Raw genomic sequence first — 17,207 nt, 5'->3', positions numbered from 1 at the left:
TGCATTTGATGCAGCTTTGCTCTCCTTTCCATAACACAATCCTCATTCTGATTAACTGTATCCATCTGTAATATGAATTAAAGCAGTGACTCTTAAAAATAGTGAGCCACATAATTACTCAGAGAGCACTTTCTCACATAAGGACTAAGAACTAGTGAAAACTAATGCTTCAAAAGGTCTAGAAATGGGACTCAGCATTTTTATGTAGGGAGAGTGTTTCTAAATGAATCACTATGAAATAGTTCTCCCCATCTGGCTATGGGTTAATCCACAATGTGACTATGAATTATTTATTATATATTACATACGAGAGTAGGGAAGAGAAAAATCATAGTCCATTCCTTTGTGAGCAAAGGACTAAATCTAATAATTGTATGCTATGTGGCGTAGAATGTGTGATTAACTCATTTCTTTCTGACACTATCAAGTGGGTTGAAAGTTTAAAAAATGGAGCATGAACTACAGGATAAAGTAGACCAAGATAATTTTATATGAGTGGGAACCTGGTCCAAAATATAAAAGGAGTAATAACAAAAATGACAAAAAGAAACTTTTCCTAGGTGTCAGGCACATTAAGGAATTTCATGAAGTAAAGTATTTCGGAACATATACAGGCAAACGTTAATAGATGAAGGGTATGAGATAGGGGAAAATGTCATATATGACATTTAAGAGATAAACACAGGCAAAGGAAAGATATAAATGTGATTTAAGATGGGCTTATGATAAATATGGTAGAAATGAAATATAAGAAATTCTAAGATTATATGTTAGGTAATAAAAGGCAAACATAGGTTTATTTGTAATCCTAGAGCAAGATCAACTGGTTTAATTATAGAAAATAATAATACCAATTAGGAAGTAGAAAAACAAGGCAAGAGAGAGCAGGACTCCAGTGTTGGGGAATACAGGTAGTCAGTGATTACATGAGAAGTAAAAATAAGATCTTGTAGCAAAGGGAACTAACATTAGCAACCATTGAAAGATAGGTAAAATATGATAGAGATGAAGAGACTTAAAAATTTAAGGGGCCTTTATGGCTGTCCATAATTGGAGGAGAAACATAATAAAGGAAAACAATTAAAGAGGGAATGGCAGAGAATTTTGATTCATGAAAGAAAGTCTTTATTTTTACTATACTGTGATTAAGGGTTGATAGCACAGCAGTAGAGAGCCCTGAAGGAACAGGAAATGTGACAGTGGAAAAGAGGTTGGAAAAAGTACATGGAAGTAATCCAACCACCATTAAGGTCAAGAAAAAGAAAATGACTAGCTTTGAGAAATCCCAGGTATTTCTTCCTGAGCAAAACATCCTTTTTGCTTACAAGTCACTTTTCCCATGAAATATATAATAATTGTATACTCACTTTTCATTGTATTTTACATTCTATGTATGCAGTACAAAAATAAGTACAGTTCTCTTTTACCAGTTGTTTTATATATATGGAAATATACAGCTTGCTATTTGTTGATGTAATGGTATTACTTTCAATAAACCCATCACAATTAATTTTCCATTCATCTGTTGGTGGGCATTAGACTAGTTTTCTTTTCAGAACAAAATTTTCACACATTTCATAAAGCAGAGCAGCACACCTTTCTCAAGGGTATATAAGAAAGGTCTAAAATTGCCTGATATGGGATGTGCATATTTTTGCCTTCATTGAATAATGTCCACTGATTTCGGAAGTGGTTAACCAGTTTGAAATCCACAGCACTGATGGGAGTCTCTGATGCTCCACATCCTCATCAATGCCTGATGCTCACAGACTCTTCATTTCTGCTAATCTTATAAACAACTGTGCAGTGGATGTGTGCTACAGTTTCCTTTTGCATTTCTTTCACAACTAACCAGGTTAAATACCTTTTCTCATGTTTACTGGATGTGTTCATTTCCATGGAGAAGCTATTTTTTTAATGTCTTTTGCCCACATTGATCTGAACAGCCTGCTTTTCCTCAGAGATTTGCAGAAGTTCTTCATTTAAGGTTGAATACAAGCACTGCCTTGGCAGGGAAACGGACTTTGGCCCAGTGGTTAGGGCGTCCGTCTACCATATGGGAGGTCCGCGGTTCAAACCCCGGGCCTCCTCGACCCGTGTGGAGCTGGCCATGCGCAGCGCTGATGCGCGCAAGGAGTGCCGTGCCACGCAAGGGTGTCCCCCGCGTGGGGGAGCCCCCACGCGCAAGGAGTGCGCCCGTGAGGAAAGCCGCCCAGCGTGAAAAGAAAGAGCAGCCTGCCCAGGAATGGCGCTGCCCACACTTCCCGTGCCGCTGACGACAACAGAAGCGGACAAAGAAACAAGACGCAGCAAATAGACACAGAGAACAGACGAGCAGGGGAGGGGGGGAAATTAAATAAATAAATAAATCTTTAAAAAAAAAAACAAAAAACAAGCACTGCCTTGGTTCTACTATTACAAATAGCTTCTGCTTTGCATGTTCTTTTTGTGATAAAAATTCTATATTTTAATATATGCCACTTTATCCATGTTTTCTCATATAATAAGTGATATTTGGTCTTAAGTTGTTCCACACCCAATGCAATAAAAACATTCTCATAAGTTTCTTCTAAAATATTTACAATTTTGCCTCATAAAATTCAGTCTTTAATCCACCCAAATTGAATGTTCTGGTATGATGTTAAGTAGGGGCACAATGTTATTTTCAATGCTATACTCTGCAGTCTAACTTTTTTTTCAAGTATGTGTTTCTTTCTGTGCTTTTTATTCTGTTTTACTGGTCTATATATACTGTACCAGTTTACAATAGCTTTATAATATATCATTTCCAAGATAGAAAGTCCTTCCACCTCATTCTTGTACTTTTCCAGTCTACTGACTGGAGTAAAATAAGTGTATATTAAGACCTACTCTGTTAACGTGTTTGTCTTTCTCCTCATTTCTGGCAGATTCTTATTTTGAGAATCTTGATGATAATTTATTTTGTGTATAATAATACAAAACTTTCACACTTCATTTTTAAATTGTCTTCTTTCAGCACTGTCAAAATACCCTTTATGTCACCTATTTTTCTAACCCAAATTAAACCTAAAGTAGAAGTTACAGAAATAAATCCTCAATCATTTTGGTTTATTGGTTTAACACTGCATAACTGTATTTCAAACTTCCCAATTATACTTTAGGTATATCTCTTTGATGCAATCTAATAGGATTTTCTTTTAATAAGTGACTTTATTTACCATAGTTGATAGGGCAGGTATGTTTGTCTTACTTTACGTTACACTGCATTGCACAATGATTGTGCATAAAAAAAAATCAGCACAGCAGGTTTGAGACTACTATCCTTAGAAAGGCCGTGTGCATGGCTGGCCCTTGGCTGGCATATAGTAACTAAGACTGCAGGAAGTTTCCAACATTGTCAGAATAGATGGCAAAAGTGAACAAACAATGTGATTTTGTCGAAGACTTCTTTTCCTTCTATGAGCCGAGAATGGTGGTAGATGCTAGAAAACAGGGAACCTACATATATTTTTATATTTTATATTTTTACTTTAACTAGACACCCATCAATTAATTTGTCAGCTTTAAGAGATATACTTAGCCTCCATATTTTAAATTTGGGAAATCAACATGTCTACATTCCATCCTTTTTGTTAGATCTTCCTTCCACATTTTATTAGATATTTTATTTCTAAAATTAAAGTAGAGCAGTCTATATGGAGAATGCTGGAAAATATTTCAAATGGCCCACCTCTAACTAATCACTTGGGTTTTAATTTCCCCAATCACTTCTAGTAGTACTAAATAACTCACCTGTGTGGCTCCTGTTTAGGAATCCTTCCTTTAACAACCATGGATTTTCTCCTTGTTCCAACATGAAGATTAGGTGGGGTTTTGTAAAGCAGCACCCTATAAATGGGAAATAATTTGCAACTTGAGTGAGACACAGGTCTTCACTGTCTTTGAATTTGAGGGAAGGCACATCTTCAGAATTGGCACTCTGAACACACCCATTTGACCTAACATGGGTGGAGTGAAAACTAAAAACATTTTCTTCTGCTCACACAGTACATAAAGGACTACCAAAATAGAATCTAGAAGACTGAATAAGTGGGGTGACAGAATTGCTGGTGTAAAGAAGACATAGCAACTTCAATGGATGGGGTAAAATATCAGAGAAGAAAGAGTTTTACTGAGAGAGTGAATCTTAGAGATCTGCAGATATTCAGTTTTTGGCTGGGTTTTGTGCATGTATGTAAGGAAACTACCCAAGGTTGGGGAAAGAACAATTGGAAAGAAGTAGGCGGAAAAATAACCAAAGCACGTGCAGAAATGGGCTATTTCTGATCTTTCATGTATTTTAATTGCATTGTAAAACTTTCCAACAAATATTTAAAATACCACAAACCCAGCACTCAATAAAAGTAAAATAAAAGTAAAATCAAAGATGACCACGTCTTGTCTACACAGAAGAATAAATGTGTCTTTAAAAGGAGAGAAACCAATAAATAGCAAAAGAACAAGAAATAATGCACATAATAAAATCAGCAGGCAGGGTCACTTAAAAGGATATCATAGTCCATAGATTTAAGAATACAGAGAAAATCATGATAAAGAAAAAGTTACAGAAGGTTCCAAGTTGAAATTCTACATATAAAACTAAAAAATCTGAAATAAGAGAGCAAATCAACCACCCAACAAACAAGCAAACACTGCATATGATTAATAATAGCACACACCACATAAAGAAAGATGAATGTCATCAACAAATGTTCAACTCTATACACAGCATTTCTTATGTGTGGGAACATATTAAGCAGTCCAACACAGGTATGATTTCGATTCCAGAAGGAAAAAAGGAGAAGGGAAGAAAACATTTTAAGAAATAATGGTCAAAAGGTCCCAGGCATTTCCAGGAAAACAGTGCTGAATTAGGTAGGCAGAGTCTGACCCTCTCATAAAAAAAGTGGAGTGAAGGCAGGGTTCTTTCTGAAGGAGCTGCTTTGGATATATAGAATGGGTAGGTGCTCTGAGTCATCTAGAGGGTACTGGAAAGATAAAGAAGTCAAAGGAAAACCATGAGTTGCTTGCCCTTGTGGCTGTAAACATCACATATACTCTGCCCTCAAGACAAGAAGCCTTGGTGCAGCTCCTGGATAGCTGCTGCCAATGGAGTGGGAGGGGATGTTCCCTGGGAAGAAGAGGAGCCTGACAGAGGGTGGAGAGTGGCTTCTTTGCAGTAAGTTTGGCCAGCTGAGCCCCCTATGAATCTCAGAAGGAACCCCAACCCGATAGGGAAAAAGGGAAGAGGGATCTGCTCAGGGAGCTCTTACACCCAGAGGGCCCGGGAGAGAGAGGAATTAGATTAAAGATGGGGTGGAGAAAAGCACTTATCCAGTAGGACTGTAGCAAAGTATAGAATTCTAAAATTCCTGGAGGCTAGGGAGTAAACAGCTTTCTGTAGTCTAACTAACCTAAGGTTACTGGCTAAACCAGACACATCACCTGCAGAAGGCAGGTTGAAGGGTGTTTGGTTAATGAAAAGTAGAAGCCTGAGAAACTCCTTAGGGGCCTAAGAGGGAAGGTAGATTTTCCTTGTATTTTTTAAAATTCCTGCTGTTTTCTTTCTTGTTTATTGTATTTCCCCTTTCTTTGCTTGCCATTTTTTTCTTTTACTTATTTTTTCTACCAACATTATTTCTTTTCTTTCCTTCCTTTTTCTATCTTCTGTTTTGTTTTTTTCCTCTCATTCCACCATTTTTGTTTGGTATTCAATTCACTTTTTGTTTTTATTTCTCTCTGCCTCTTCCTCTGTTTTCTTTCTTTTCTCTATCCCTTTTTTGTCATCATTCCATGTTTTAATTCGGTCTACATATTTTCCTCTATTTTGGTTCTTGTTTCATATTTTTCTATTCCACTACCTATTGGGGAATACAAATCAAAACTACAATGAGACATCATCTTATATCCATTAGACTAGCAGCTATTAAAAAAACACAGAGGACTAAAATTGTTAGTGAGAATGTGGAGGAATGGGAACCCTTATTCACTGCTGGTGTGAATGCAGAATAGTGCAAGCACTGTGAAGGACAGCCTGGCGGTTCCTCAGGACCCTAACTATGGAACTGCCATGTGATCTGGCAATCCCACTAATGGGTATATATCCAGAAGAGTTGAAAACAGGAACATGAACAGATATATGCACACCAATGTTCATAGCAGCATTTTTCGCTATTGCTAAAACTTGGAAAAAACCCAAATGCCCATCAACAGATGAATGGATAAGCAAATTCTGGTGTATAAATAAAATGAAACATCACTCATCTGTAAGAAGTAATGCAGTATTAACAGATGGGATAAAATGGATAAAACTTGAGGCCCTTACATTGGGTGAAGGAAGCCAGGCACTGAAGGACAAATATTACATGAACTCACTGATATAAATTAAACAAGTTGAGCAGACTCACAACCTAGGGTCTGGAAATAGGTTTACAGAAGATAGAAAGGAAGTCAAGGGTTGTAAGCCAATGCCCATATGGGCAAAATCTATGATAATGTGGAAGGGTGCAGTTGTGTAGTGGATGACCATGACAGTAGTGCAGTGAGGCTATTGGGTAGGGCAGTGCTGACCTGTGGGTTGGAGGGGTAGAGTGGGGAACTGCGCTGTCCAAGGATTTGAGTGGAGGGTCAGGGGAGAGGGCAGATTAACTCTGGGGATTTGCAGGTATATGCCTGAAACTACAGTGTTGGGATTTTTTTTTTTTTTTTGGCAAATATGGCAGGGGAGGGTTACTGGATTAGGTTGTAGGATGTGGGAACATGTGGGATAGGGCACACCTGGGGCAGGCTTCTAGGGAGTATTTATCCTGTCAGTGCATTCTATCAGTGGGTGGAGACCCACACAATGAACAAGAAGGTTCTGGACTCCCATCACAGAAAGTCGGGCTATGTTCTCAAATACAGGGGCGGGAGACTCTTGAGAGCATAGGCAGTGCCTATAGGGGAGGACAGGCCAGTATGCCAAGCCCTCAATGTTGTTGCAAGTAACGATTAATCTTGTTCTTCAAGGAGTGAAGCTTGGAGGTTTCCATAGGTCCTGAGGGGATAGGGAGGGAGGAATAGAAGAGATGAAACATGGGGCATTTTTGGAGCACTGGAATTATTCTACATGATCTTGCAATGATGAATACAGGCCATGTTAAATTTTGTCAAAATCTATAAAACTGTATGATCCAAAATGGAAGCTATAATGCATATCATTGACCACGGTTGGTAGCAATGTTTCAGTATATGAATTTTAAGAAATGTATCATCCACATGTAAATTTATATTAATAGGGGAAAGGGGAAAGGGGAAAGGGAGGATGTTGGATCTTTGGGAATCCCCTATATTTTATACATGGCTTTTCTGTTACCTAAAGGTTCTTTGAAGATGAAGTGAGTAAAATAAGACTCTGGGGGAATAAATAAAAGAAAATGTCACTGTACATACAAGACAACAAATACAGTGATGAAAGACATAACGCCATTTTTATTTTTTAAATTTTTTATTATATTAAATTATTTTTAATTTTATGTTTTTTTACTTTAAAAACTATATAATTTTCTTATTAATTTTATTCATTGATTTCATTGGTTTCATTTTTTAAGAAGTTTTAGACCATATAAGGGTTACAAATGTAGCATGAGAGGATCATTAGTGTGAGGTATTAATGATGCATGGAGAAGGTTCACCTGAGGCATATATATAAGGCATATAAGTTCAAATGTTCATGGGGCATTGTCACGGTGGGTGGGGATCCACACAATAACTGAAATAATATCCAATTCCTATTCTGGGGGTTCTGCCACATTTTCTATGGGACAGCAGGAATCCCCTGAGTACAGGGTGAATGACTAGTGAAGGAGGATGGACCATTGATAGGCCCTTGACATTGAAGACTGTACTTATGAAACTGTTCCTTTGAAACTGAAATTAAGCTTAGTGGGTATAGGGTGCCTAAGAGTTACCTCCTGAGAGCCGCCTTGTTGCTCAAATGTGGCTTCTCTCTAAGCCAAACAAACCACATAAATACATTACCTTCCCCCCAGCGTGGGATATGAATCTCAGGAATGACCCTCCCTGGCACAGAGGGATTACTACCAAGTACCAAGTAGCAATGCAACTGGAAAAAGATCTTGAACAAAAGGGGGAAAGAGTAAAAACAAAGGAGTTTATATGGCTAAGTGACTTTGAAGTAAGTCAAGAAGTCATTTCAGAGGTTATGCTCATGTACATCTCAGCAGGATCTCATTGAATGCCACAATAAGTATTGCCTCAAGTAGTGAGGATCCTGATGGCTCTGGAGACATCAAAACACTACAGGCAGTGCTGACAGCTCAGGAGTTTGGCACTCTGTCAGGGAGTCCAACTTTGGAATTTATGCTCCCCAGTGTGACAGAGATGGACTCAGTTTTGGTTTCCCTACACATGGGTCTTCTGTCCCTTCTATCTGAACCTATAGCTAGTACTAGAGTTGATAGATTTATGTCCAAGAGACTTAAATCTTTGGCTTTTCATGTGCCAGTCAGGCCCTGAATCTCAACAGAGTTGCTACACCTACTCTCCTGTTCACTGGACTCACCTAGAAAAAATTAACAGGAGATGATGATGGACAATGTCAATCCCGAGGAACAGAGAGAGTCAACAAATGCTGGCAAGATAAACCCATCTATCTGCCCCATGGGATCTAAGGTCCCTCTCAATTGGAGGCGGATGGGCATCACCATCCCAGAATCCTCAGGATTGGGGAATGAACAATGGACTAGAATAGACTTACTGTTTTTCTACTATACACTTACTGCTATTCTAGCAATGGAATAATTTTTATCACTGTTGTTGAGGCCACCAGAGGTTCTGAGAGGAGGGAGAGGGATAAATAGGTATGCAATGGGAGTATTTTCAGGATTTGTGAATTTCCTGAATGATGTTGCAATAACAGATACAGGCCATTATATATTTTATCATAACTTAAACATTGTGTGGGAGAGACTTTCAATTATATTGTAATCTGTGATCCACATTTAGTGGCAGTGCTCCAATATGTGTTCATCAATTGTAACAAATGTATCACACTATTGAAGGATGTTGTTAATGTGGAAAGTGTGGGAGGGATAGGGAGTGGGGCATATGGGAATGTGCTAAATTAAATGCAACATTTACATAATCTAAGAATCATTTAAAAAATTCTTTTAAGTATTTAAAAAAAAAAGTTCCAAATTTGAGGAAGCATAGAAATCCACAGATTTAAAAAGCTAAATGAATGCCAAGCAGAAGATTGATTCCACACATTTCCACAAATGCTCAACACACCACACTGGACCCACTATTCAATGACACTACTGATAAACTATCTAAAAGTCATGTCTAAACAACATAACTGACCAGCCTGCAGAAACAGTGAAGTCCAACTCCAAAATTTTTCCCTAAGTGTGGAAAAAATATACTCTCCCATGTGAGAACATGCCAACAAAGTCTTTTCAGAAAACTTTTTAAAAGTCACAGAACTCTGTGATGACAAACATTTCACATAATATCCTGAACCAAAACTAGAGATTCCCAGTGGTATTTTTTTCAAATATATTGATACACATCAATAAAGCAAAATCCACTTAAAGAGTACAATTAATGATATTCAGTGTAATCACATGCTTGTGCATTCATCACCCCTATCACTCCCAGAGAACCTTCCTTATTCCTAAAATAATAAAATAAAAACAAAGAGACAAAACTCATCACTCTCAGTTTCTCTATGCCTTACCTGGCATACATAGCTGCTACTCCTTTTCATTCTGTCTAGTATATTTTTATTTATATTTTGTAAAAACACACTTATATATACAATATCACCCATAACCATGTTTTACATGAGGTTTTACTACCTTAAACAGTTTCATGTTACCATTTTTAGCTTTACTTCTAGTAATATAGAATACTTTAGACTTACCTTTTCCAACCACTGTCCTACCCATCAAGAGTACTACAAGTTACAATTACCATGATAGGCTTTAACTGTTTATATTCATTTCCAAAGATTTATAAGCAACCTTTTTAACAGTTCTGCACAGATTAATCCTCAGCTTACCATTCACTTATCATTCACTTATATTTTCTGTTGAACTATATTCTAATTATTGACTCGATGAATTTTCACAGAATATTTAGTTCATAATAGCACTATTATACAATATTTGTCCTTTCGTGTATGGCTTGTTTCATTCAACATAATGCCCTTCAAGTTGATCCATGATGTCATATACTTCACGGATTCATTTCTTCTTATTGCTGCACAATGTTCCCTTGTGTGTATATACCACAATTTGTTCATGAATTCATCAGATAAGGGACAACTGGGTTGTTTCCAACTTTTGGCAATCATGAATAATGCCACTAAAAACATTGGTGTGCCTATGTCTGTTTGTGTCTCTGCTCTCAGCTCTTCTGGGTATATACCTAGAAAAGGTATTGCTAGGTCATATGGCAAGTCTATATTCAACTTCCTTAGGAACTTCCAAACAGCCCTCCACATTGGCTGTAATAGTCTATATTACCACCAAGAGTGAAGAAGTGCTCCTATCTCTCCACATGCTTTCCAACATTGAGTTTTTCAACTCTTTAATACTGGCCAGCATAATAAGTGTAATTTGATATCTCATTATAGTTTTGGTCTGCATTTCCCTAATCGCTAGTGATGTTGAACATTTTTTCATGTGATTCTTCACCATTTGTATTCGTTCTTTGGATATTTGTCTTTTCAAGTTTTTTGCCCATTTTTTAACTGAGTAGATTGTCTTTTTATTGTTGAGTTGTATGATTTGTTTACCATAGATACTACATCCTTATGAGATTATGTGAATACCAAATATATTCTCCCATTGAGTTGGCACCTTTTCCACCTTTTTGACAAAGTCCTTTCAGGTGCAAAAGTATTTAATTTAGAAAATGTCCCATTTATCTATTTTTCCTTTTGTTGCTCGTGCTTTGGGAATAATGTTTAGGAAACTACCGCCTACCATAATATCTTGAAGATATATTCCTAAATATTCTTCTAAGAGTTTTATGGCTGATATTTGGTTTAACTTAATCCAAGTCTTTTAAATATCTCAGCTTAAGTTTTCAAATCAGGCAAGGACTCATTAGCAGGGTACAGATTTTCTCCCAGGGACTGGATACAGATAGCACGGCAAAGTTTTAACCCATGCAATGTCCAGACCAGCCAGCAGACAGTGTTTGTCAGCACACCTTTCCAAAGAGATGCTTCAGTCTAGGCTTCCCTGTTTGTATCTCCAGATCAGAGATTCTAAGTGGGCTCTGCTTACTGAATTCATTGAAGAAAAGCACCCCAACATCTCCTCCCTTTTCCTTTCAAACAGCTGACAGGGAGGAAGGTTTCTGTTCCTCTCTCATTTGGCCACAATAATTCAGGGCTTTCATCCAACTTAATGTCTTGGCAGTGGGTGAGGGAGCCCTTGCTGGCCACCAGAAGCGCTTGGTAAATCATGTTTGTCATTTTGGCTTCTTTGTCTTTGTCCCTCACCCTCCTGAGAGTTGTGTAGCACTGTCCTGATCTGCTGACTCCAAAGAAGGTCCTTTGGCCATCTTTTGGCTGTTTCTCCATTGTTTCTGTGAGAGCATTCAGCTCTGCCTGTTAGTTCCTAACCATTATTCCCAAATCAACCCAAAGGTATTTAAAGATTTATTTCTCCCCGTGCTCATTGTGTGTGCTTGCTGTCTCCTCTCTCTATCTTTTTGTTGCGTGCTCTGTGTCTGCTCATCCTCTTTTCTTAAGGAGGCACCATGAACCAAACCTGGGACTTCCCATGTGAGAGGGAAGTACCCAATCACTTGAGGCACATCCGCTCCTCCCCTGTTGTGTCTCCTCATTGCATTAGCTTACCACACCAGCCCACTGTGTAAGTTCGCTGTCTTGCTCATCCTCTTCTACTTCTTTAATATATTTTTATAAGTTTTTTTAAAATTCCCATTTCTCATGAAGTGGCCCCTCTCTCTCTCTACTTGTTGTCTGCTCATCTCCCTCTGAAGGCACCAGGAAATAAACCCAGGACCTCTCACATGGGAAGCAAGCACCCAACTGCTTGAGCAACATCTGCTACACCCTCCCCCCAATGTTATTTAAACCTTCATTCTTTATGAATAGCTACTTGGGAAAGATACACACCTCAGAGTTGAACTCCAATGATGAGACAACATCACTCCAGCCCATGACCTCATCACTGACAGGAACTCACCTTCTGGCGAATCAATGACAATTGTTGGAGTACAGGACTTACAGCACTGATTGCTGTTTTTCATGCATGTCAACAATATAACAGCCTGTAAGCAACTACTATTGAACTACTGCATGTGCAACCTTCATGAAAGGGCTATTACCCGAAGTTTGTACCCTACCCTACCAAAGTGGCCACAAATCATCACTTACGTTAGAAAAAGGTCACTCACCCTTAGGTATCCCTAAAGCTACAAGATGACCCCAGCGTGGCAACTATCTGCCCCTCCACAAATCTTCCTAATGGAAAGATGCAACTCACACAGACCAAGGTTGTGGTGATGACATTAAATTCATATACCATTTATGTTCTATACATGCTTCAACCCCCAGGCTGCTTGGCCAAATGGTACTAAATGGCTACACAAGAGATTCTATTATGACATAGCCCTTCAGGAGATCTATATACTGAGGAATGTATAATATGTCTACTACTGTGGACACAACCTAGGTGGGCAATCTAGAAGTCCTAGAAAGATTTCTGCAAATCTTTGAAGTTATGATAAGCACGTAGCCCAGGAGAAAAATGAGCAAAATGTAAATCTGCATGTCCAGTAAACATGGAGAAAGAAAGATTTTAAGCCTCTTTGATTATAATAGAAATGCAAACTGAAACTGCAGTGAGGTACCGCCACACATTTGAATGTTTGTACAATGGCAGAAATTAAGAGTCTGACAGTAACAGCAGTTGATAAGGATGTGGTGCATCAGAGTGTCCATCACTGCTGTGGAAGTGAAAGTGATGCACTTACTTTTTGAAATCAATGGATATTACTGAGAAAAAGCAAAGATATACATATGCATATGAGACAGTTCTGGTTCTAACCATATACTCTTGAGAAAGATGTGCTGCTGTGCTCCAGGAAGCAAATGTCCACTAATAAATGTCTGGAGAAACAACTGTGGTGCATTTATTGAAAGGAGTAATACAATATAGCAAAGGGAAACAACCAAATTATGCCCATGACCAAATATGAGATCAATCACACAATATTAAACAGAGATGAAGAAAATAACAAACATAGTAAGCTCTGTGAATCCATTAATATAAAGCAATTGGTAAAAATGTACTGGTTTTTGAGTTGCATATATGTTATAAAGATATCAATTTGAGAGATGAAATAATTACTATGAATTTCATGATAGACATGACCTTTAAGCATGAAGGAAGTTTTGCTCAAGAAGAAATGCTTAGGATTTTTCATAGCCATTTTCTTTTTCTTGACCAGTATGATACTTATAGAACGGTATCTACCCTCTGCCATTTGTTGAAATACATGTAACAGTTTTAGGTATATTGTTATTAGTTTTTTGTTTTTGAAAGGTTAGAAAAAGACAAACAAATGAGTAACAGATAATATTTACTACAAATATGCACTACAAATGGTATCCTTCTCTAATAAAGAAATCTCATCTTATCATGGGTGTCCACTTCTCAGCTTGGCCTCCCATGACCACCTTTCTAAAAATGATATCCTTCATGGCAGGTAGTCTAGTTATACACTCCCTGTTTTACATTTCCTCCAAAGCACTCCTCACCTTTCTTCACATAAAGTGAATCCTGTTTGAAGTTGTTTCTCCAGTGTCTGGAACTCATACACACTTAAGAAAGGTCTGTTGTTGTGCTCCAGGATGCATGTGAGAATTTTGTTCAAAAATAAAAACAAGCCAAATGCCTACTGTATTAGTCAGCCAAGGGGGTTCTGATGCAAAATACCAGAAATTTGTTGGTTATTATATATTTATTTGGGGTAAAAGCTTACAATTACCAGGACATAAAGCTTAAGTTACTTCCCTCACCAAAGTCTGTTGCCACATGTTGGAGCAAGATGGCTGCCAACATACAGTATTCCTCTTCCTCTTCAGGCTCCTTTGTCCCAGCTTCTTCCAATATCAGCTATAGGCTGGGATAAGTCTTGCCTCACTCTCAGGGATCATTTCCCTCTGGGCTCAGCTGCTCTGCTCTCTTCACAAGGTCAGCTATAATCTCTCAGGCGAATGGTACGTCTCTCTTCCCAGGACCTCTGCCATGTCTAACGGAGCCTTCTCCTTCCTCATGTATCTGCTTCTCTGTGTATTTACTCCCTGGGCTCCAGCATCATAACTCCAACTTTCTTCTCTGCCATGTAATTTTCTCTACTGGCCCTACTGATATGGCCCCATCAAAGCCCTAATCATAATTTAATCATGCCCAGAGGAACAGAACAGATTACAAACATAATCCAATATCTATTTTTAGAATTCATAAATGATGCCAAACTGCTACACCTACCAACGGATGAATGGAGAAATAAATTGTGGTGCAATTACGGAAAGGAGTAATATTATACAGCAAAGGGACTGTACCAAAGTATGGATAAAGCAAATATATGGCACAATCTCACAATGTTGAATACAAAACCAAGACAGTAAATGAAGTTAATAAGCCCTGTGATTCCATTCATATAAAGCATTAAGTAAAAGCAAATTGTACTGAATTTGAGTTGCATTTGTAAGTTATGAAGCTATAAAGTAGAGTAACAAAGTGATTAGTATAAATTTCATAATATACTTAAACTTTATGCATTAAGGTGGTTTAGTTAAGAAGAAATATCTGGGGAAGTGCATGTGGCTCAACTGATAGAGCATCCACCTACCATATGGGAGGGTCCAGAGCTCGATACCCAGGGCCTCCTGACCCACGTGGTTAGCTAGCCCATGTGCAGAGCTGCCGCATGCAAGGAGTGCTGTGCCACACAGGGGCACCCTCATGGGAGGGTGCCCCACACACAAAGAGTGTACCCTGCAAGGAGAGCCACCCCACGTGAAAAACGTGCAATCCACTCAGGAGTGACGCCGCACACATGGAGAGATGACGCAGCAAGATGACGCAAAAAAGAGACACAGCCTTCTGGTGCCACAGAGAATGCAAATAGACACAGAACACACAGCGACTGGACACAGAGTGGAGACAACGGCAGGGGAAAAGGGAGAGAAATAAATAAAATCAATCTTTAAAAATAAAAAAAGAAAAAACATCTGGAATTTTTTTTATAGACAGAGATTTTCTTTTTCTTGACCTGTATAATACTTATACAAAGGTGTTCACCCTCTGCCACTTGCTGAAATGCATGTGAGACTTTTGTGCACATTTATATTAGTTGGATGTTTTTAGGTTAGAAAGAGACAAGTCAATGGGAGATGATATTTACTACAAATATGGCCCATAAGGGTTTGCATCTATCACAGATAAGGAAATCTTATCTTGTCATGAGTTTCCTCTTCTCAGCATGGTCTGCCATGACTACCTTGTTTAAAATGACATCCCTCATCTCAGGCAGTCTACTTATGTTTCTTCCTCTGTTTTGTGTTTTCTTCAAAGCACTCACCAGCTCTTCATTGCATCTAGTGAACCTTGTTCAAAGTTGTTTCTTTGCCTGGAATGCAATAAGCTGTATAATAAGCTCGCAGCAAGTATTTCTGGAGTGCCTGAATTTTGACTCGCAGGCTCCTTCTCTTCCTCCTGCAGTGTCTGTGTCTGAAGGTGCTGTCCCCTCTGTTCTGCTCCTCATACCACACAGTAAGTCACTCATTGCCTCATCTATCTGCACAATTTAAGCCACTGTGCATTATTCTAATGACTACCAACTTACCGAGTATTACTTACACATGTGTTCTCACATCTCGACTCTAATGCAACATTTCCTATTTTCGGGAATCTGAACTAAATTTCCCTGGCCTTGAGGGATCTCTACTAAATTTTTTTTTTTTTAATTTAATTCCCCTCCCTCCCCTGGTTGTCTGTTCTCTGTGTCTATTTGCTGCGTCTTGTTTCTTTGTCCACTTCTGTTGTCGTCAGCAGCACAGGAAGCGTGGGCGGCACCATTCCTGGGCAGGCTGCACTTTCTTTCGCGCTGGGCAGCTCTCCTTATGGGGCGCACTCCTTGCGTGTGGGGCTTCCCTACGCGGGGGACACCCCTGCGTGGCAGGACACTCCTTGCGCGCATCAGCACTGCGCATGGCCAGCTCCACATGGGTCAAGGAGGCCCGGGGTTTGAACCACGGACCTCCCATGTGGTAGACGGACGCCCTAATCACTGGGCCAAGTCCGTTTCCCTAAATTTTCACTTATGAATCAAAGTCTTTCTGGCCTTCACACTGCCCCTACAATTATTTTGCTCTACTATCTTTCTCCTTCAATAATGGACAACTATAAAGACAATGAAAATTTTTTTTTCTCTTTTTTTTCTCCTTCTTTATTTTTTTTTAAATGTTATATTCAAAAAATATGAGGTCCCCATGTATCCCCCACCCCCCTCACCGCACTCCTCCCAGATCAACAACCTCTTTCATCATCGTGGCACATTCATTGCATTTGGTGAATACATTTTGGAGCACTGCTACACCACACGGATAGTGGTTTACATTGTAGTTTACACTCTCCCCCAGTCCACCCAGTGGGCCATTGCAGGACATACAATGTCCAGCATCCGTCCCTGCGGTACCACCCAGGAATTTTTAAATACCTTCATCTCTGTTATTCTATCTTCCTGATCTTTCAACACTTTCTAATATTGGCTCTCTTTGTTACAAAAATTTCTCATTCTCATTTTTCTTCTTCTGTCTATTCATACTACCCTAAACTAGAGCCTTGCTCTCTCTTGCCTTATTGTTCAACTTCCTAAAGGTGTTACATTTTATAAAAAAGTATCCAATTTATCTTCCTATAGGCTTGACAAATAAACATGTGTATCCCCCTTATTACCTAACATGTGACCTTACAATTTCTTCTATTTCACTTAGCACCACATTAGAAGCCCATCTGACATGAGCAATTTTTTTTTTCAGTTTCCTATGTTCATACCAAACTCCAAATGACCAGGTCTCTTATCTGGAAAACAGCTGGCAATTTCTGGACAAATAAACACATGCTTACAATATG

The 17,207-nt window shown here is 38.7% G+C and overlaps 1 protein-coding gene across 10 annotated transcripts in view; it reads right to left on the bottom strand.

Moving 5' to 3' along the window:
• LOC101425300 (zinc finger protein 782-like) overlaps positions 1-17,207 on the bottom strand; it is a 109,374-nt gene that overhangs the window by 79,875 nt on the left and 12,292 nt on the right. For 6 of the 10 annotated variants that reach the window (XM_058301505.2, XM_058301506.1, XM_058301512.1 and 3 more), the window contains one exon: positions 3,775-3,870. The exons of the other annotated variants lie outside the window; for them this stretch is intronic. In XM_058301505.2, the coding sequence (XP_058157488.1) occupies positions 3,775-3,870 (96 nt within the window). The remainder of the gene's footprint in view (positions 1-3,774; positions 3,871-17,207) is intronic. 10 annotated transcript variants of the gene reach the window in all.

The sequence above is a fragment of the Dasypus novemcinctus genome, chromosome 8, assembly GCF_030445035.2.
Source record: "Dasypus novemcinctus isolate mDasNov1 chromosome 8, mDasNov1.1.hap2, whole genome shotgun sequence".
NCBI classification, from domain to species: domain Eukaryota; kingdom Metazoa; phylum Chordata; class Mammalia; order Cingulata; family Dasypodidae; genus Dasypus; species Dasypus novemcinctus.
This window is presented reverse-complemented; position numbering and strand designations above follow the sequence as displayed.